General features: G+C 44.6%; 3 protein-coding genes across 3 annotated transcripts; all 3 read left to right on the top strand.

Annotated features, from left to right (window-relative positions):
• Window positions 1–650: 650 nt before the first annotated feature.
• On the top strand, window positions 651–2,769 carry LOC109466416. Its single transcript, XM_019764132.1, has 2 exons — window positions 651–2,091; window positions 2,152–2,769. The coding sequence occupies exons 1-2, from the start codon at window positions 698–700 to the stop codon at window positions 2,255–2,257; spliced, it is 1,500 nt and encodes a 499-aa protein (XP_019619691.1). The 5' UTR covers window positions 651–697; the 3' UTR covers window positions 2,258–2,769.
• An 11,248-nt stretch (window positions 2,770–14,017) lies between these two features.
• LOC109466405 (phosphatidylinositol 3,4,5-trisphosphate-dependent Rac exchanger 1 protein-like) lies at window positions 14,018–15,249 on the top strand. The gene is made up of 3 exons (XM_019764116.1): window positions 14,018–14,135; window positions 14,415–14,481; window positions 15,058–15,249. Exons 1-3 carry the CDS (start codon window positions 14,074–14,076, stop codon window positions 15,247–15,249), a joined length of 321 nt encoding a protein of 106 aa, XP_019619675.1. The 5' UTR covers window positions 14,018–14,073.
• Window positions 15,250–15,359: 110 nt separating this feature from the next.
• Window positions 15,360–17,590, top strand: LOC109466417 (phosphatidylinositol 3,4,5-trisphosphate-dependent Rac exchanger 2 protein-like). The gene is made up of 3 exons (XM_019764133.1): window positions 15,360–15,448; window positions 16,395–16,565; window positions 17,297–17,590. The coding sequence occupies exons 1-3, from the start codon at window positions 15,426–15,428 to the stop codon at window positions 17,355–17,357; spliced, it is 255 nt and encodes an 84-aa protein (XP_019619692.1). The 5' UTR covers window positions 15,360–15,425; the 3' UTR covers window positions 17,358–17,590.
• Window positions 17,591–21,604: the final 4,014 nt, after the last annotated feature.

Raw genomic sequence — 21,604 nt, 5'->3', positions numbered from 1 at the left:
ACATGGCCGTACCATTTTAACTTTCTTTCTCTAAGCAGGGCTTACTCGATGATACTTAGCAATATTGCCTGCCTGCCTGCCTAAGTCCTTAGGCCAGTAACTGGCCCCTTGCTCACTCTGTGAGTTATCTCCAGGCTTATTGGTCCCTGGCCCTTAGCGATATAAGCAAATGCAATTTTTATGGACTACCCCCCTGCTGTAGTGATTGCACAACTGTGTGACCCAAGGACTATTGAAATGGAATTCTGGTGCAGGTATAATGTACAAAAATGGAAGACTTTTACTAACTAATAATCTTGTCCCAGTTAGTGAACCTGTACTTAGAGGAAGACCAGAAGTTCCTGGCTGAACTCGAGGCCCTCCCGATCCCCCCCAGGATGGACGAGGGACAGAAAGCGTGGCTCGTCATGGCTAAAGACAAGTGGAAGGAGATTCTTCAGAGGAAGATCAAGGCTTACCAGAAGGTCCGACATTCTTCATTTTTATCGTTGAAGAGATTCATTTCATCACGTATAGATACAGTTACTAAAGGATTCTTTCAGCAGTGACAAGTTTTTGAAGGGTATCTCCAAATTATACCTGCACACTCCCTATTTGGGTATATCGTTTACCTTATGCAGTATTTCCTATGCTTATCGCTAGGTGGCGCACGTGTACAAAGCTTTAATCGCAAAGCATCACGGGATATCATGACGTAATGACTATGTTCGCCGCCATTTTCCTTGTGCGAACGCCAAGGGGTGCACGTTGTTTCCCTACTCCTTATTTTTTCGGATTTTCTTTCGGCGTTATGCCCAAAAAGAAGGATAAAACGAAGTCTTCTGCCCACGGGGGCGATTCAGGTAGCCTTTCGGAGGACCAGACAGGTCGGAATGGCAAGAGAAGTGGTCAGTTTCCCAACGCTAGGCAGGCAAAATTCCTTGCCGTGGAAAAGACAGGCGTGCCTGTACTTGCCTCCGGACAGGAGGAAGAGGAGTCGGGTGAACGAAAAGTCCCCGCTCCTACAGCTGGAGGTTCGGAGGGAAAAGAGAAGAACCCCAACCTCATTCCGCCGCTAGTGGAGCGAAATGCCCCTTCGGCGTTGGCACTGGGAAAATCGGCCAAGGAAGGAGACGGCGCGGAGCTGCCCCGGCCCAAAATTCCTCCGGGCTCGGAGGAGTTGGGCTCCCCGACCATGCCGAAGCTTGGTCGGGAAAAGTCTCCTCCACCCCCACCTCCACCAGGAACACCCTTCCCGCCTGGATTCGACGCTGCCTCTTTTCTTCAGTGGGTCAGTTCCAGCCTGGGACTTCCTCAGGCGTCCAGTTCATCCCGCCAACCTCGGGACGTTGACGGGGCGGTAGCGTCGACCAGCCGAGCCGGCGTAGTCGGTTCCGGGCGCAAGCATCCAGGTTCGGAAGTGGAAGAGTGTTCGGAGGAGGGGGAAATCACCATTTCGGACTCTGAAGAGTCTGATGAAGGTACTAGTAACTCCTTGTCATTCGATAATCCTTACGATAAGAAAGGGAAAGAATCTGAACTTCCCGAGCAAGTCGCTACATTTTTGACCGAGGTCTTTACTCATAAATTAACGTATGCGGAGTTCAAGGAGAGGAAGGAAGCTTTTCCAACTCCACCTAGCGTGGAGTTAGCGCTTCGGGCACCCATTCTAGACCCAGTAGTGGCGAATATGATTAAGAACGACACCGTCAACACGGATAAGAATTTTAGTGATTGTCAGGATAAGATGCTCATGGCTGCTAACCCTCTGGTGGAGCTTTTAGCGGCAGTTAAGGGTTCGGACCATCCCCTGAACCCAAATGCTGTGTGTAAAGCGATAGAATCGTCCTTGGTCTTTTTGGGTTCAGCTTCCTCTACTATGACTCAGTACAGAAGGGAATTGTGCGGCAGGGACATGAAACAGGATATGAAGCATGTTTTCAAGACCGACTTGCCCACTGGTTCTTCCAAATACTTGTTTGGAGACACCTTTTTGGAGAAGGTTAATACAGCCGATCAGGCTAGACGCACCTTGAGTAAGGCTTATAAGCCAGCCCCTTCGAGTACTTCTAGGGCTAGGGACAGGTTTCAGTCCAACCGCTCGAAGTTTAACTATAACTACAACAAGTACTCCTCAAACTCAAAGGGTTACAATTTTCGTCCCTACTATAACAACAACAACAACTACAACAATGCTAGACCATGGTCAAATGCCGGGGGTAAGAAAACCTCGGGGTTTCGTTCAGCGCAGGGCACAAAAGGCCCAAACAAACAGTAGCTCTTCCTCGTCATCAGACTCTGCTCTGTTCTCCGGTTCAGCACGCAGGGCGAACAGCTTTTTTCATGAAAAACTGGGAAAGGATTTCAACAGACAGATGGCTTTTGCAAACAGTTCGGGGTTACCGTATAGAATGGGAGTCCACTCCAGTTCAGTTCGTTCAGCCGGTCACAAATATATCTGGGGAGGACAGAGCAAAGGTTGTAGACGAGGAAGTGCACAGTATGTTGGAGAAAGGTGCAGTGGTCCAGGTGGAGCCCTGCGAGGGCCAATATGTTTCTACGATTTTCCTAGTCCCGAAAGCTCGGGGAGGCTGGAGACCGGTTATAAACCTAAAGTCTTTAAACAAGTTTGTTCTGAAACGTACTTGCAAGTTCGAAGGGATAAACCTAGTCAAAGAGTTGTGGAAAAAAGGAGATTTTCTAGCAACTATAGATCTAAAGGATGCGTACTTTACCATCCCAATAGCTCAGAGCGATCGAAAATTCCTTCGTTTTTCGTGGAGAGGAGTTCTTTGGGGATTTCAGTGTCTTCCCTTCGGTCTGACGTCGGCGCCGAGGGTATTTACCAAGGTTTTGCGGCCGATTGTGGCCATTCTAAGGAGACAAGGATTGTTAATAGTAATTTTCCTAGACGACTTACTGATCATTGCAAGGTCGAGGGAACAGTGCTTAGAGCACATTGCTATAGCCAGAGAGCTTCTAGAGCAACTCGGTTTTGTTCTCAACCTGGAAAAGTCGCAGTTGATACCGTCTCAGGTAGCGACCTTCCTAGGCCTTGTTCTCGATTCTCGTACTTTGACAATTTACCTACCAGAAGACAAGTTAGACAAGGTAGTGAGTTCTTGCCAATCACTTCTAGAACAGGAGGTGATAGGAACCAGGCAGCTAGCCAGCGTGGTGGGGCTGTTAGAGTCCACCAAGCAAGCCATTCTTCCCGGGCCCTTACATTTCCGGGCTTTGCAACAGCTTCTCAATTTCGGCATAAAGAAGCCGGGAAAATTCGACTCTTCAGTCAGTCTAACCCCAGATGCAGTAAAAGATCTACAGTGGTGGATCAGTCATGTGCGCGAAGTAAACGGTCGCCGAGTCTTTGTTCCGTCAGACCTGACAATTTGCACAGATGCCTCACTGGAGGGATGGGGCGCGCATTGCAATGGTCAGGAGACAGGCGGGCGCTGGTCACAGACAGAAGCGCGCATGCACATCAATTGGCTAGAGTTGAAAGCGGCCTTCCTGGCGCTAAGAAGCTTTGTGAGCGCGGATACTCAGCATGTTCTGCTAAGGCTGGACAACACAACAGCCGTTGCATATGTGAATCACATGGGGGGAACAAGGTCGCCAGATCTGGCAGCCTTGGCCCTGGAGATGTGGTCGTGGGCCTTGGAAAGAGGCCTGATGTTGTCTGCAACTCACGTTCCCGGATTGACAAACACCCTAGCGGACAGGTGTTCGCGGGTTTTTCTGGACAAGGTCGAGGGGCAACTGAACCGCTCAGTTTTCCTGTCATTGAACAATTGGACAGGCAATGCATTGACAGTAGATCTGTTTGCGTCTCGTCTGAATGCTCAGCTGAAGGAGTATGTCTCTTGGCACCCAGAACCAGAGGCCATGGCAGTGGATGCTCTAAACATTCACTGGGGCAACCTGGGGCTAGCGTATGCCTTTCCCCCCTTCAGCCTAGTGTTCAAGGTACTGAGAAAAGTCCAGTCAGACGTAGCAACAGTGATTTTGATAGCTCCAGTTTGGAAGTCTCAGGCTTGGTACCCCAAGGTGTTGAACATGTTGTTCGAGAGTCCGGTTCTCCTGCCACAGAGCTGGGATCTGCTGTTCCTGCCACACAACAGGAGACCCCATCCGCTGTTGCCAGATCTGATGCTTGCCGCGTGGCCAATATCAGGCGACAGTTGCAGGGTCGGGGCCTTTCGGCAGGGGCTTCAGACCTCATCCTCTCGGCTTGGAGAGAAAGTACTTCTAGACAGTATCAGTCAGCATGGGCTCAGTGGGCCAGCTGGTGTGATAGAAGGGAGATTGATCCAGTTTGCGGCTCTATAGAGAGCGTAGTAGAATATCTGGAATGGATGTTTCGACAGAACTACAGCTATATGTCAATTGGGGTGGCTCGTTCTGCGATCTCGTCTGTTCACTTACCAGTAGACCATTGTAATGTGGGTAGTCACCCTCTAGTGTCCAAACTGATGAGAGGTGTGTTTCACAAACGTCCTCCTTGTCCAAGATATGTTTCAACATGGGACGTCAGTCGGGTCCTAGAGTACCTTCTGCATTGTTGCCCAGCTAATAGTCTTAGTTTGAAACAATTGTCTCATAAGTTGGTAACACTAGCGGCATTGGTATCAGCCGACAGAGGTCAAACTTTAGCGGCTCTCGACTTGAGATTCATGAAGAAATGTAGAAACGGTGTTTCTTGGACAATTCCTACCCTGCTAAAAACTTCTAGACCAGGAAAACCTGCCAGAAAGTGTTTTTGGGCGGCCTTCCCGCAGGACAGGCGCTTGTGTGCCTTCACATACCTGAAGGAATATCTAAGGCGGACTTCTTCCCTTCGGAAAGAAAGGGGGGGGGAGCAGAAGTTGTTCATATCATACAGGAGACCACACAGGCCGGTTGGTTCTGCGACCCTGGCCAGGTGGGTTAAGTCAGTGTTAGGCACGGCAGGTGTCGACACAGCAACTTTCTCAGCTCACTCCACTCGAGGAGCGTCCACTTCAGCTGCTGCAGCTGCCGGGGTGTCTCTACATAGCATCATGAAGGCAGCGGACTGGTCACGAGAGTCTACCTTCCTGAAGTACTACAGGAGGGACAACAACCAACACACGTTTGGCCAGGCTGTGCTGTCCACGGCTCTGAAGTCTGCATAAGGTAAACGATATACCCAAATAGGGAGTGTGCAGGTATAATTGAGGATTAGGCAAATTGTACTTACCATGAAGGATAATCCCAATTATACCTCACACGAACTATTTGGGTATATCTTCCCACCCTTGCTGTTCTTCAGCTTCCAAGTAGCTGAGAATGCCCACCCATGGTGAACAGCACAGACTCTTTCTCGCACGTCGTCAAATGGCGGCGAACATAGTCATTACGTCATGATATCCCGTGATGCTTTGCGATTAAAGCTTTGTACACGTGCGCCACCTAGCGATAAGCATAGGAAATACTGCATAAGGTAAACGATATACCCAAATAGGGAGTGTGCAGGTATAATTGAGGATTAGGCAAATTGTACTTACCATGAAGGATAATCCCAATTATACCTCACACGAACTATTTGGGTATATCTTCCCACCCTTGCTGTTCTTCAGCTTCCAAGTAGCTGAGAATGCCCACCCATGGTGAACAGCACAGACTCTTTCTCGCACGTCGTCAAATGGCGGCGAACATAGTCATTACGTCATGATATCCCGTGATGCTTTGCGATTAAAGCTTTGTACACGTGCGCCACCTAGCGATAAGCATAGGAAATACTGCATAAGGTAAACGATATACCCAAATAGTTCGTGTGAGGTATAATTGGGATTATCCTTCATGGTAAGTACAATTTGCCTAATCCTCAATTTTCGATGACTATCAGTCCATCTTGTTCTCGCGAGACTAGGCAACTCCGTGAACTAGAATGGACTGATAGTCATTGAAAATTTGGAGATTAGTATCCTTACCCTTCAAAAACTTGTCACTGCTGAAAGAATCCTCTAGTAACCCTACATTTTTAATTTCTTTCAATTTTTATTAGATTTCTTCCATTCTTTATTTTGATTTCACATAAAGTAGGACCAGTCAGTAATGTCCTGTTGAAGGTGACAGATGGTCACCGACACGTTGGTTAATTTGTAAATTCAAATCAAGGCTTACCAGAAGGTCTGATATTCTTCATTTTCATTTTGTGAATTTGATGAATTCTTCAATTCTTTATCCACACAGTTAAACCTGTCTCTGTCAAGGAGTGATCAATCCAAAATTTCTGTGACTTCATGTTTAACTTACTTATTAGATAGAACATGTGACTCAGTGGATCATAGGTTCCAGAAAGTCTGTTATGCAGCTACCTTAAAGTTTAGAAAATGTGACTTGGTTATCAGTAGTGGCATCGAAAAAGCAGTGGATTGCTCATTCCTTGAAAAAGACTGGAGTTGAACACTCAGTCAAAAAATTCAAACTTTTGGTATCAGAAATTACAGTTCAAACCTGATTCATTCGAAAAAAAGTTTTGACTTTAAACACAGATAAACTTTCATGACTTCTCGTGAGATGAACTTCCAATCTAAGACTTAATTTGAATTCTGATGATGGCATTCCAGTTCTCAAGGCTGCTGTCCAAGGCTTGCTAAGTAAATGTCACTGTCAGTATCTCATTACTTGGATGTCCAACCCTCATCGACGTAACTTGCATTTGTCATACAGTTCTCGAGGCTGCTGTCCAACCACATCTGGCCGTCCTTCAAGGCGGTTCGCATGAGACAAAACCCGCCCCTCAGTATGGACTTCTGCCCGATGAACTGTCACCTGCAGACCCTGGACATCAGCGAGGTGGTACCAACTCTCTCCCTCCCTCAACAGCCACAGGAAGAACCAGGGACTGAGGACACAGAACCACCGGCTGGTAGGACTTAATAATACTAGTAACTTTTTTGACTAACCCCTAACCCTAACCCTAGCCCTAACCCTAACCCTAACCCTAACCCTACGTAACCCTAATCTGGACATCAACCCTCCCACAACAGCCACAGGAGGAACCAGGTAGGACCTAAGTCTTAGCCCTAGCCCTAGCCCTAGCCCTAGCCCTAGCCCTAGCTCTAGCCCTAGCCCTAGCCCTAGCCCTAGCCCTAGCCCTAGCCCTAGCCCTAGCCCTAGCCCTAGCCCTAGCCCTAGCCCTAGCCCTAGCCCTAGCCCTAGCCCTAGCCCTAGCCCTGACCCTAACCCTGACCCTAACCCTAATCCTAACCCTTACCTTAACCCTACCCCTACCCCTACCCTAGCCCTAGCCCTAGCCCTAGCCCTAGCCCTAGCCCTAGCCCTAGCCCTAGCCCTAGCCCTAGCCCTAGCCCTAGCCCTAGCCCTAGCCCTGACCCTAGCCCTAGCCCTAGCCCTAATCCTAAGCCTAAGCCTAACCCTAACCTGGACATCAGCGAGGTGGCACCGACTCTTTCCCTCCCACAGCAGTCACAGGAGGAACCAGGGACAGAGGATACAGAGCCACCAGCTGGTAGGACTTAATAGTAACTCTTAAAACTAGCCTTAACCTAACCCTACCCTAACCCTAGTGCTAACCCTAACCCTAACCTTCACCCGGATGGAAAATATGTTGACAATATGATATCATTGATTACAGATATCTGAGATGCAGGGGACTAAGTTTTTTTCTTTCTTTTTTCTTTCGTTGCCTAGGTGTGTGATCTGGGACCAGGAAAGAGAAGGGATTGATAGGGTTAGTGAAAGGCGGTTTGAAATTTGTTTTCTCGTTTTCTCTCATATAGATGGTTCCAACCCTGTGGCCTGTGAGCACACTGCCTGCACCATGGTGACCCTAGCTGCCCCGGCTGCCCATGCCATGGGGCTGGGTAAGGGAGGCCTACAGGACATTGTGGGAGGCACGAAGGACCTTCAGGACTCCATGCACAACGTAGTATAGTCTTCAGTGCAAATGGAAAATATGTTGACAACATGATATCATTGATTTCAGTTCAGATATCTGAGATGCAGAGGACTAAGTTTTTTTACTTTCTTTCCTTTGTTGCCAAGGTGCTGTGTGATCTGAGGTTAGGGTTAGGGAAAGAAGGTTTGAAACTGAAGGTCTGATTTCTTGTTTTCTCTCATATAGATGGTTCCAACCCTGTGGCCTGTGAGCACACTGCCTGCACCATGGTGACCCTAGCTGCCCCTGCTGCCCATGCCATGGGGCTGGGTAAGGGAGGTCTACAGGACATCGTAGGAGGCACGAAGGACCTTCAGGACTCCATGCACAACATCCTGTGTGTCCTGGAGTCGGCAGTCCGGGATCTGGACCACAAGGAAGAGACCATCATCAAGTAAGTTTAGACATCTAGGTAATCAGATACCGAGATAACAGTCCCTCTTAAAAGAAAGAAAAAAAGAACTGCGTTTGACAGAGTTCCTTTTGCCCTGGATATGTGCCCAAAACACTGTATCTTCTTCTTTTTTAGCATAGAGAAAAAGTTGGGCGGTGGTCCTGCTAGGGTGAAGATATGTTGCTTTATTGCACTACTGGCTAGCAAAAAAAAGCTTTGTCCTCAGTCTTTACCTGTAGTTTTTCCTTAAAGGAGTACTAACCTCCAGAAGGAAGTGCTATTTTCCTATACATCATGCTGCGATGAATATATAACTAGCCGACTTTTTACATAATTTCGCTTGTACGACTTGCGCGGCGGATATTTGTAAAGCGATATCAATATCAATTTTCCCCATGCGGAACCACAATCGATACATCCGGGAACTCTGGCTTACACAATACTCATACATTTCAAGTCAACATAAACATTTTTCGGTGAAAATGGTAGGAGACAAGCACATTAACAAGCTGATTATTGAGAAATTACTTGCTTTACTTTGCTTGACCTGTAGTTTGAATACTATTATATGAGGATGTCTAATGCAGTGAGCGCAAGTTTCATCCTGCGTGTTTTGATTTTCTCAACTCATTTGCATGTAAGTATTAATTGAACAAATAATTAGATTACGCCACTTATGGAAAAGATAATTAGATTACGCCGTTTTTTTCATCGTTTATATCTTGGCATAAATAAGGGGCGATAAGGACATCAAGAAAGGCAATGGTTGGTAAGATACCAAAGAACACAAAACGGTAGGAATTTTTCTTATCGCCCCTGAAATAAAGTCTGTAACGTAACTTTTTGTTTAAAACATAGACACCAATGGGGTAGCGTGGTGTATTCTGGGATCGTTTTGAGGGTATTTGGAGAGTTTGTCCTGGATTCGATGCGTTTTAAGACTTGCGCGCAAAATGGGCATTTGATTGTATACTGTAAAGTCATATGCATTTTTCACTTCCTTAAATTAATGCCTGTCGGAATATAGCATCCCCTTCTGGAGGTTAGTACTCCTTTAACCTTTCACCAGAGGCCAACACCTTCCTAAAAACATATCTTGTTTTTCTTACACCAGAGGGCTGTGTGCACGCTTCACTGGTGGCCACAGTAAAATATATGTTAAAATCACTAACAATAATATGTTTTACCACAGAGTATTGTCTGGAGACCAGCACCAGATGCTAGTTCCCGTGGGCTGTGTCCATCCTCCTCTGGTGGCCACAGGGTCTGGAAGCGGAGACGATCTCGAGGCCAACACGTTCCTGGAATTCGAGGGGATTTTCCAGGGCATCATCGGCAGGAGGGCGTCCAAGATGGTGGTGACGAAGGACAAGGTGGTGCGGAGGGAGATGGACAGCTTTCTTGCACAGGTAAATACACTTTTAAGTGGGCCTGCATGTGGGGTCCTGCCAACGCTCTACGCTGAATTCGAAAATCTCTCGATTACACTTTATGATAAATTCCAAGTGGCTACAACGCATTAAGTAGAATTAAAGCGGCAAATAGTATATTACGCTCTACGCAAAATGTGCCAATCACACTCTACGTTGAATTAGAGTGGCCCGTCAACACACTTCGTAGAATCAAAACGGCCGATTATGCTCTACGGAAAAGGGCTACTAGTATGTTTGCTTGCTGTAACAATGTTGTGCTGGTGGTTCCCTCTGCAGGCGTGTCACCTGTGGGAGCGGCTGAGAGGTGAGGATGTGGACGAGGCACTGAAGGAGGTGCAGAGGGTTTTCCCGTGCAGGGACTTCAGGGGTGAGTTGGGCTGATTTAGTAGTGATGAAGGCTCTTATTCAAGTTATTGCCTAAGTTCTGGGAATGGGAATGGGAAAGATAGAGATGTATGGCCACAAGCTGTACAAGGCCCAATCAGCCCCTGCTGACAGCGAGAAATTGTGTAAAACAGGTTACATGTAGATACTATTGGATAGTCCTTTACTTTGTAGTATGTATGTTTTACAATTTTCAGACCACATGGTCTTTTGCTACATGCCTAACAGTATGGACTCATTTAACTTATTGATTTTAGAGTTCCACATCTGCCTATTTCCTGCATGTCTAGCTAACTGTTCAAATGATAAGTGTTCACAATCCATAAGCAGAGATCCCTCAGGAGGGTTGTCTCCTCCGCATACTACTTTGTAGTGGATTTATTTTGCAGTCACCGTAAGGAGGGAGCCATCTTTGTATTCAAGTACTAAACTGCCTGAAACAATCATGTTTGAACATTTTCTTCATAATGGTGTGTTCTACTAACTTCTACATTTGTACACTACCCCTCCAGGCAAACTGCATGACCTGGGTAAGGTGGTGGAGTGCTATAAGGATTTCTTACACCAGCATGAAGGGAAGGAGACTACCATTGTGGTGGAGGGGGTGAAGACACTGGTGGGGGAGCTCACCAAAGTCGCTCATGGTGGGAATTTCTTCTTCTTCTTCTTTGCTCATCATCATTTCTGGGATTATTATGTTTACCGAAGGAAAACATATAGTTTTTGCTACATTTCCTCTTCTTCTTCTTGATGGTAACTGGTGTTGGGTTACATGGGTTACATGATATTGCAATTTTATCAGTAGGAAGGATTTATGCTCTTGTCTGACCATATATGTGAATGTGTTTTAGTAAGAATTAACAGAGCAGACCATATGCAAAGGTAAACATTATGCATTTGCTTTGCAAAGTTTGAACTAGTTAGCAGTTGTGTTTTATTTTTTAGTTACTGGTACATATGAATGTAGGGAAAGAAAGGATAATTTGGAAACATATTAAATAACTGATTTTGCATGCAACATACAACTCAACATAACATGTTGTTGCCCTCTTCTACAGAGCTGAGGCATATCATGTTCCTGGGGATTCTGGCCAAGGAAGGTAGGGGCATAATTATTACTTGCTATTTTGTTATTTGGTGGCAGTAGGTAGGCAAAAGTGTTGTAGCTTTGGTTCCCCCTAGCAGCTTGTTGGCTATACTAGGTTTGACTTCTTGTAGCAAATAGCTTCATGTGAGGAGAAAGTGTAGTAGTTTGTTCCTAACAAACCTTACATGTCCCCCAGACCCTACCACCAGCAGCAGGAGGGATGTGGTGTTCTCCCAGGCCCTGTCTGCTGCTGTGTGTGCATTCTCAGAACAACTACTGGCAGCCCTGAACTTCAGCTTCAATAACATGAAGGTGACAGACCAGTTCATCAGTTCATGTGTGTAACGTTCGTTACATGCGTTATTGTTAATTTTTATATTTGAAAATATCAATGGCATTCACGCAATATTGTATTATATCTGCAATGTTAATATGTTGATAAAGAAAGAAAGAAAGAAAGAAGTGTCTCTGATGCTAGAAACTGTGATAAAATTTCTGTCTTTCCTTCCTTCCTTACAGGAGTACAAGATAGACAACAAGCTGGCGAGCATCAAGTGGCTGGAGCAGACAGCCTCCATCGGGGTGCTGGTCATGTTTCAGGCCATGCTGTCTCCTAACTGGGTAGGTTAGCCTGTAGCAGTATGGCTAGGCTAGTAGACATAAGACCAAGAGGTCTTGGTTTTCATCCCTGGCATTCTTGGCATTGTGTCCTTAAAAAAGGCACTTAACATGACTTTCCTCGCTCCACCCATGTGTAAAATGGGTACCTGACTTCGCTTGGGAGGTAAAAGGCGGTGGAAGGAGAGGGATAGGCTCTGCCTTCCGATACTGTGTCCTAGACACAGCAGATCAACAACCCACTGCCCCTATGACCTCAAAAATGCCATGAGATTACCTTTAGGTACATGTACACTGGAGTAGCCACTTCTCAATCAGATATCTATTGGTTATGGCGTTATTCAGCAAGGAGAGGGTCAAATACAGCCGTGCCTGTCCTTGGTGCTGAAATACTTTCATACTAAAATATCTGAATCAGTTTCCCTGTGCCTTGATGAAAAACAACCAAATAAGTAGTAAATACAGAATTTTAGATACAGCTATGCCTGTCCTTGGTGCTGAAGAAGTATTCCTAGTGTTGTGCCTGGCCATGGTTCTGAAATACTTGCATACTGAAATAACCATACATTCAAAACCAGGAGTCTCCCTATGCACCACCTTATCCAATTTGAAACCAGTGTAATACTGCTTAAATCCATGTAATCTGCTTAAATTAAATTGTTTTTGAGACAAGTTTCACACTGTCCAAAGTTACACCACCATCTATATCTCAATTTCTGGGGGAGAGCCTTGAGAAACCTGGAACATATACATGTGAAACGAAAAATTTACCACTGTGACATTGTAACTGTTCGCTTCTATTCATTTTTTCCTTCCAGAATGATGAGAGCATAGCAAGGAGAAATACAACTATGCCTGTCCCTGGTGCTGAAATACTTGTATACTGAAATATATGAATCACTCAACTTTAGTTAAATTTCAGGAGAGAGCTCTGTCTGAAAAAAACTCAAGATGTAGGTAAGACTAGTTGCCATGTTATGACTGTTTTATTATGAATGTGCATTTGATTTGTTTGTTTTTTTCCAGAATGATGAGAAGTCCATCCTGCAGGACTTGGTGGTCGGGGTCAGTGACCTGGACAAGGTGACCTTCATCTTCAGGACTCTGTCTCCACAGGAGTGTCATGAAGGTAACTTCTTTTTGGATAATCAGATAGTCTTGATAATATGGATGACATCCCCGTGCACATAAGGTTTTGTCTGTTTTTAAAAAGAAAAAAGTTTCTTCAGCCTCTTGACGGATAACAGGAGTCAAAAGGAAAAGATGAATTAGATGCCACAGGAAGAAGAGAAAGTATGGCTTGAATTGCCTTTTACTTTCACCTCCAAGAATTTGTTATTCATTTGTTATTATTTTATTTTAGTCATGGTAAAATCTAGTTGTAGAAGTTCCACCTTGTATATTTGCTGGTCGTTCCCTCAGCTGTAGAGCTGACCCACAACGTAGAGGGTACCAGGTCTGGAGTTCAGGTGGTGTTTTACCTGAAGGTGTAATAAAATAACTGATTCCGTGTTTGCCTGTACAAGAGACTCATTTTAATGTATACCTCTGTTGTTCCCTCAGCTGTAGAGCTGACCCACAGTGTTGAGGGCACGCGGTCTGGAGTCCAGGTTGTTTTTTACCTGAAGAAAAACCTGTTCCTGAGGCTGCCCCGCAGACTCCAGGCCGGCAGCAGCATCAAGATGTGCCCCGTGCTTTTCAACCAGGGTGGGTGGGCTTGTCATTACTGTAAATGCAAAAACTTTTTGTGTTGAATTTTGTGTTTGAAACAATTTTGTTGTAGAACACATGCATATTCACAGTGTTTTGAAGTCGTCTTTGCTGTTAAAACAATTCTGTTATGAGTAGTATAATACACAGGAAGCACATGTATATTATTCACAGTTTGATTAATTTGCGGTGTACAGATCACTGCCAAAACTGCAAAACTAAGACCACTGCATTCATGACTTACAAGATGCAGGGACGTAAACGATCAGTAATGCCTATCACTCTGATTTGCACTCGAGGGTTCAAAGAAGACCACTGTTTTTCTTAATGATCACTCTCTGTGAAAATAACAAACAGTGGTGAATGATTTTATCTTTTGCGAGTCAAATAAGACGAACCTCTAAGCTGATTCAGTTCTGTGCGAGTTCTGTTCTGCAGATTAATGAAAATAATAATAAAAAATAAATCTGTGGTTTGTTTTTATCCAGCCTTGGTGAACCTACACCAGAGCTGGGACGTGGATTTTGTGAACGCTGTTCAGATGCAGAACAACATCAACCAGCAGGCCATACACGATACACAGGCCTTCTACAGGAGGTTCAAGTCAGTTCTGTCACAGTCTTCCTTACCTGTTTACCTGTGTGTTTGTTTGTTGTGTGCATGTGCTGGGGCATGTACATGTACTTAGGACAAGCTCCCAAACTAGTTAGGCTTAAATGCACTTCTGGCCTCTCAGCCTGCCAAATTTTTTTGTGACAAAAACTAAGTCCTTTGTGGAGGTTTAACATCTCTAATTTCTTGGTAATTTTTTTAGAATGCTAGGAGTAAGTTTGAGTATTATATGTCTGAACTTAATTATAATTGCTCTCATTTCTGTTGCAGAGGATTCCACCTCGACAAGTCGAAGCTCCCTGGTAACCCCAGTGCTAAGGTTGTCATGATGGACAAGGTACACTGTGATCACTTATTTGGGTTGGTTTGTTAACTGTAGAAAATAAGGCATAAACTAATAAAGTACACAGAAATGCATAGAAGCTTGGAAACCCCTGAGTGGTCTTCTTGGGCTGTTTTGACTGTATCCATCCTCTTCTTGGTGCTGAATGGCTATCATGCTGCAAAACATAACTTGGGTCTCAGATTTGGCGTTCTTTGATTTTATCGGTCCCCTGAGTGGTACCTGTATAGCTGGTATAACCACCCTTCAGCATAGTACACCAGCTTCTATATCTGTATAGCCGGTATAACCGCCTTTCGGTGTAACATACCAGCTTCACTGGCACGCGGCGCGGCGGCAGCTGGCTACATTACACTGAACGACTTGTTACACCTAGCCCTTGAACATCTATCTCTAAACATTGTTTAAAGTAAATTGTTTAATGATAATGCCCCTACTGTACTTGGTAACAGCGAGTTCCACTCTGCGATAGTTCTAGGAAAGAATGAATTCTTGAACACCCCAATCCTTGGTTGATAACTCTGGTACTTGAAGGCATGACTATGTATACATTGTATTGATCCCTTCCAGCTTCTTCGCCCCCTGAACTCCTCTGATGAACTCCTGCGGCAGTTGGACACTCTGGTGATGCAGGGGAAGAAGAAGCAAGGCTTCGGGATCGACCACGGGCTGGGTGTGGGGCTGGTCTCGATCACCGCAGAGTTCTGCTTCAGTGTGGGGGCATGCAGGCTGCTCATGTGCAATACTGGCATCCACAGGTAGGTGGCACTAGACTACAGTCCTGTTACGTCCTGTAGGCTGTTAATGTGCAATACCGGCATCCACAGGTAGGTGGCACTAGACTACAGTCCTGTAAGGTGATCAACCACGGGCTGGGTGTGGGGCTGGTCTCCATCACCGCAGAGTTCTGCTTCAGTGTGGGGGCATGCAGGCTCCTCATGTGCAATACCGGCATCCACAGGTAGGTGGCATTAGACTACAGTCCTGTAAGGGATCGACCACGGGCTAAAGTGTGGGGCTGGTCTCCATCACAGCCGAGTTCTGCTTCAGTGTGGGGGCATGCAGGCTTCTCATGTGCAATACCGGCATCCACAGGTAGGTGGCACTATATCTGTATCTGTATCTGTATAGCCGGTATAACTGCCTTTCGGCGTAACACACCAGCCTCGCAGGCACGCGGCGCGGCGGCAGCTGGCTACATTACACCGATCGACTTGTTACACCTACCCCTTGAACTTCTAGCTCTAGACATTGTTTAAAGCTATCTATTGAAAGTGCCCCTACTGTACTTGGTGACAGTGAGTTCCACTCTGCGATAGTTCTAGGAAAGAATGAATTCTTGAACACCTCAATCCTTGGTTGATAATTCTGGTACTTGAATGCGTGGCTATTTCTTGTTCTCTCCTGTAGTATAGTCTGACTGGACTATACTACAGTCCTGTCAGGTATTCAGAACATACTGGAATACTGTAAGTCACATTATATATTTGCACTACTTTTACATTCACGGTCACCTCTGTACCGCAAATTTATCATTACCAGGAACAAATCATTTGCCAACTTTCTTCTGCACCTGCCACCACCGCGAAAATATGCTTTTGCGAACATGTCCCAGAGTGTGAAATTTTGCAATGGCAAATATAGAATGATGTACAGTGTCGTCATTTAGAAATTCTTTCAATTCTTTGTAATTGTTTGTCTAAGAAATTTCATAGCTTGGAAATATTTTGAATATCTTTTCAACATCCTAAATAATTCCCTGGTTTTGTAAAACTTTTGAAATATTCCTGATGTGGAATATGACATTTCCAATAGTTTCTAAATTTTTCTAATAGCATTCTACCATTTTTTTTACGAAAGGGTTGGCAACATAAAATTTTCTTGACTGACATTTTGCCTTTTTACAGAACCTCGTGTGCGGCCACCTTGGAGCAGAGCATCATCCTGACCCGTTGCCACGGGTTACCGTCCCGTTACCTAGCAACGGCCGCCCACATCATCAAGAACCAAGGGGTCAGAGTTCAGAACGAAGCTAAGAACCCTAGGATAGAGGACAACACACCTGCAGGGATCCCCAGGTAGCTGAGGGACATTTTCGCTTCTAAGTGTTTATTTTATTTTGTTTACCTTCGCAGAGGCATTTTTTACTGTTTCTGTTTTTTACTGTAACACAGTTTCTTCTTCCTCTTCTTCTCCAAACAAATAAGGTCAATGATCTGAACCAGGCATCTGTCACCATGGTAACTAGTGTTGGGTTACATCATTTTTTTTTTACTTAGTAGGCCACTTCAAGGTGAACGGTGCGACCACCTGAATGGTAATAATTGACCACTCACCTGGGTTACGGGTTACCGAGTAGAACTGTAACAGCAACTCTTCTCCCTGAGTCAGAAACATCATGATTGAGACCAGCCCAATTTCTCACAAGTAGTGAGGACTAACTGACCCAATAGGAGAAGCAGGGGTTACGACCCCATTTTAGACCATAATGGTTTGTTCCACTTCTGCTCGCGTGGGTTCTTTAACGTGCTTGAGGTGTGTCTCTCCTCAAACATGGGACCTCTATTTTAATGTCCCATCTGATAAGATGCCCCTAACCAAAGCTAGGTACTCATTTTCACCTGAGTGAAGTGAGGAAAATCGTGTAAAGTACCTTTCCCAAGGGTACAACGACGGGGCGCATGGACTTGTTCGGGTACGACCCGGAATCGAACCCGGGTCTCCCTGTTTCATAGTCCAGTCTACCACTACACCACACGATGCCACAATTGTTGCCATTTTAATTCACGTAAGTCCTTTTCTTCCCCAGGCTGTACAGTCTGTGCCAAGACAGCGGCAGTCCAGAGGCAGAGGCCAGGAAGCCGACATGACTATCACGTGCTGACAGTGTAGCATCATCATCATCAACATCAGGCAACCACTGTATACTGTCATGACATGCCTGAAACTGGGTGGTACATGTACACTACAAAGTATCTGATTCCTTCAGTAGTTGTTGTACAACTGAAGGTACATCAGTTCTTATATTAAGCCCACATGACTATCACGTGCTGAAAGTGTAGCATCATCATCATCAACATCATCAGTCAACCACTGTGTACTGTCATGATATACCTGACACTGGGTGGTGGACTAGAGGATATTTTATGACAATCAATGTATGATATTTCTACATGTACAAAGCCACCCAGGGGACTGTGGCCTTCCTGAACAGGAGGTGGTCTTCTTGAGCAGGGGGCTCAATACTTCACAGTGCCTATGGAAAGAAATTAAGGACTGGGGAAAGGTGGCTGCTTGTCAAGCTTGACTTTTTGGAAGTGAATATAATATGATATAAGGGTTTTCTTCTACACAACCAAATATTCGTACCTTGCTGACGTTTCCTCAGAGCTTATGACTTGCTGACGTTTCAGTGTCTATCAGACACCTTCCTCAGAGCTTATGACTTGCTGACGTTTCAGTGTCTATCAGACACCTTCCTCAGAGCTTATGACTAGAGTTCTGCTTCTCGCCGCTATATGTAGCCGATGTAGGTGGTTGTGTAGAAGAAAACCCTTATATCCAATACTTTACTGGCCTGATGAAACTATTTTTGGATGAATATATGATGCCTGCACTTTTGTGCTAAATGGGTGATATGGTACCCCTGAGGGTGAGTGGTACAATCCAGAATTTGAACACTGCAATAATGTATAGATTACAGGGCAGTGCAACTATATAGTTCTTTGAACTTCTTTCTTCTGTCAACTTGAAGTTTTAACTTTTACGACAATCAAATACAAATGTAGAGTGTATATTTATATTCACAATGACAATTATATTAAAATCTTTCAATATTTTTAAAATGTGATAGCTGTGGTGAAAGAGCAACATGATCTAAAACCACAGAAGAGAAAAATACAGATACTGGTTATATTTGAAGTGAAATGTGCCTATATTTTCAATGACAGGGTAGAGACTGTGGCCATTACAATTTTTATATGTTGTAACAAGTGATGACAAAACTGGTGCTGGTAACATTGTAACAAAACACAAAATTGGTGCAATGGTTAACCTTCTTTCTAAACTAAGAATAAGTGTAGGGTGTAGATGAAGTACTTCATGGTCTTTTAAGACCGACAAATGCCTACTATACTGCCTAACCCAGTAACCAACACAAATTTGGTGGCAAATGGCTGCCTTAGCAGGCTGCAGTTTAACTGTACATTATATATGTATTGTTCAACTCCCAAGCAATTAGATGTTCCTAAGTCTTATTTACAATGTTTCATTTATTTATTTGTTTAAAAGTTACCACATTTGTGGAAAGATTGACATAATTAGTGACTATTACCTTTTCAAGATGTTGTGATCATGCATTTTGTTTTTAAAGACATTCCTAGCATGACTTTAATGGTGATTATTGACTGTCAGTGTTACAGGCCATAGGGAATATATCTCTGTGCAATAATTTATACTGTCAAGACATTGTCAGTGTTGCAATGTAAAACATCAGATCTGTTGACAATGATACATTGATCTGCTTTCAATTTTAAAGTTTTTACAATCTTCCTTACATTTCATATACATTGATCATCATTGATTTTCTTAATTTAAAAGAAATTAGAATTGTGTTATGGTTGACGATGGTAGGACATGGGTAATGTATGATGAGAAAATACATTTTAGCTCTACTGTTAACGTTAGGCCACACCGACTTAATTTTATGGATGACATCCTCTGAAGACCCCCAAACTAGTGCGCGCGGGCGAAGAAAAGAAAATTCCGGCCAAAAATAAAAATGGCATTAAACCACAGGAATACAAAGCCGGTATTGTGAATCTACGGCAGTGCACAGCGACGTATATAACAAGCCGGCACGCGCTGGCTTTTTGCGGAGTTTATGAATTGTTATAATGTACTAAGTTCATGAGTGGTGGACCTTTGGTAGCCTGGGTGCCGTCCTCTAGAGTTACCACTGGCTCCGTATTGTCCAGAGCCTCGAAGGACGTGATCTTTTTTTTTTTAAGGCCACACCAATTTAATTTGTTGGTTCTCGGATTTGCCTCTTCGTTTTTTTCTGATTTGCAAAAAAAAAAAAATTGATTCTGGTCCTGAATCAACTGAAAAATGCTCATGTTTTGCCCCCCAACAGTTGAGGAAAGTCCTTTTCTTCCTAGTTGTTACAGTTTTCCCATCTATCATTGCAGTGGTTTGATTAAAAGTTCAAAATTCAATGTTTAAATTTTAACCCAGCCTTTTGTGTTGACTTCATGGCTCATTTTGTAGCATTTAAGCCTATAATAGGATGCCTTACACCAGAAGGACTTGTGAAGGACTACTGCTACTACTACTGCTGCCAGTCAGTCTATATATACCAGGTGCTATATATAGCCATGTGCACATGGGCCTGGAATGTCCTAGCAGGAAGGCAAGGAATGTACAATTCATGTTACATAATCTTTTTATTTGTATGAGAGTCGTGGAATTTTAATGTTTTACTGACAGTAAAATATGTACGGAGCTCCACAATGTATTTTGTGCAATTTTGATACAGAAAAGACACCCCTGCGACGTGATAGAATATCCCTGCACCTAACGCCCCCCTGCGATATAATAGAATATCCCTAACGCCCGACCTAACGCCCCCCTGCGATATAATGGAATAGCCCCCCTGCGATATAATGCCATACCCCCTGCGATATAATGGAATATACCATCAGGAAGTAATTTGAAGCATACCCATAACCCAATCTAGCGCGGTACAAAATTTGTGGTCACAAAAAATTCTCGGAAGAAAAGAGACCCCACCTGACCTTTCCAAGAAAGACTTAAGCAAGGGGGAAAAGATTTAATTAGGCCAAAGTGTTAGCCGCCATAGCATGCCAAAAACTGGGGTCTTCGGGAGCCTTTATGTGCTATTTTCTGATTGCATATAGACAACATAGCCGGCCTGGTTGAATTACCCCCGTTTTTAGAACTGGGCTAATTAGAAAACAGCCGAAGACCACCAAACCCCCAGTTCTATAAGCCTGCTACGGAGGCTAATCAGAAAACAGCCGAAGACCACCAAACCCCCAGTTCTATAAGCCTGCTACGGAGGCTACCTGTGTGCCCGACATTGTACCTGTGCAGTACGCGTGACGTACACGTGTCAACATCGCCACCCTTACATACGTTATATTTATTCTGGTGACATTTCCTGGTCGGAGTTTCCGACTTCTAGATCTCTAACGATATGCAGGTAGCAACTTCGGTTCCTGTATAGCACCCCTTTGTCTACTAGTGGGAGATTTTTTAGCGAACATGTTGAGCAAATCGCGCATTTAGCAGGTGCCTTGGGGTCCTACCCGGCAAAGATTTACCCCTATGACCCAAATACAACAGGTGTTTACACTCACAGCGACCCCTTGCGATATTATGTTGAACTGCAGCTCGACATATTTCCGACCGCGGAGGGAATTTTTACTCTCGTTCTCTTCCGAGAAAAACGGGTGTCTCTAAAATTGTGAAAGTGACGTAACCCCTAACTCCCGTGCGCTTTTTAGACACACCCAAATATAAGTAGTACACATTCAATGCAGCATGTCACATGCTTGCAACAAGAGGAGGAAATTAGTCACACAATATTCAAGGAAAGTTTCCGCCACACGAATTGGTTGTAACAAGATTCGCCGGCAGGAATGAGGATTCATGCGAAGAACGACATGCTTGCCACATTGGAGTTGCTACAGAAGAATCGAAGCTGCGCCTCTTTGCTACAAACAGGTGCGCCCGACGCGAACTGAACTTCCTTTCCGGATGTGTGAACCCTGTGCGCCCTGCAGGTATATATGGATGGATTGTTACCGCTGTGTTGCTGCTTAAAACTCGACTTGCGGGAAACGCGTAGCCTCTACCAGGCTTCGGAGGAGTCTGAAAAGGGTAAAAACGTATCCAGCACCAATCTAGAAAGTTGAAGACGTTCATTGGAATCTACCAGGCTTCAAAAAGGACTGGAAATAGTAGAAATTGTCCAAATAGACAGATAACATGCCGGGAGAGTTGGTCCGCGGAAGGAGTACATTTGGAGCGGCAACGTGTACTCCTTTCAATAGCGGACCGACTCCCCTGGCATGTTTTCTGTCTATCTGACCAA

This window comes from Branchiostoma belcheri, unplaced genomic scaffold, assembly GCF_001625305.1.
Source record: "Branchiostoma belcheri isolate BF01 breed outbred unplaced genomic scaffold, Haploidv18h27 scaffold166, whole genome shotgun sequence".
Classification (NCBI taxonomy): Eukaryota; Metazoa; Chordata; class Leptocardii; order Amphioxiformes; family Branchiostomatidae; genus Branchiostoma; species Branchiostoma belcheri.
The sequence above is the reverse complement of the archived record's forward strand: the minus strand, read 5'-3'. Positions and strand labels throughout refer to the sequence as shown.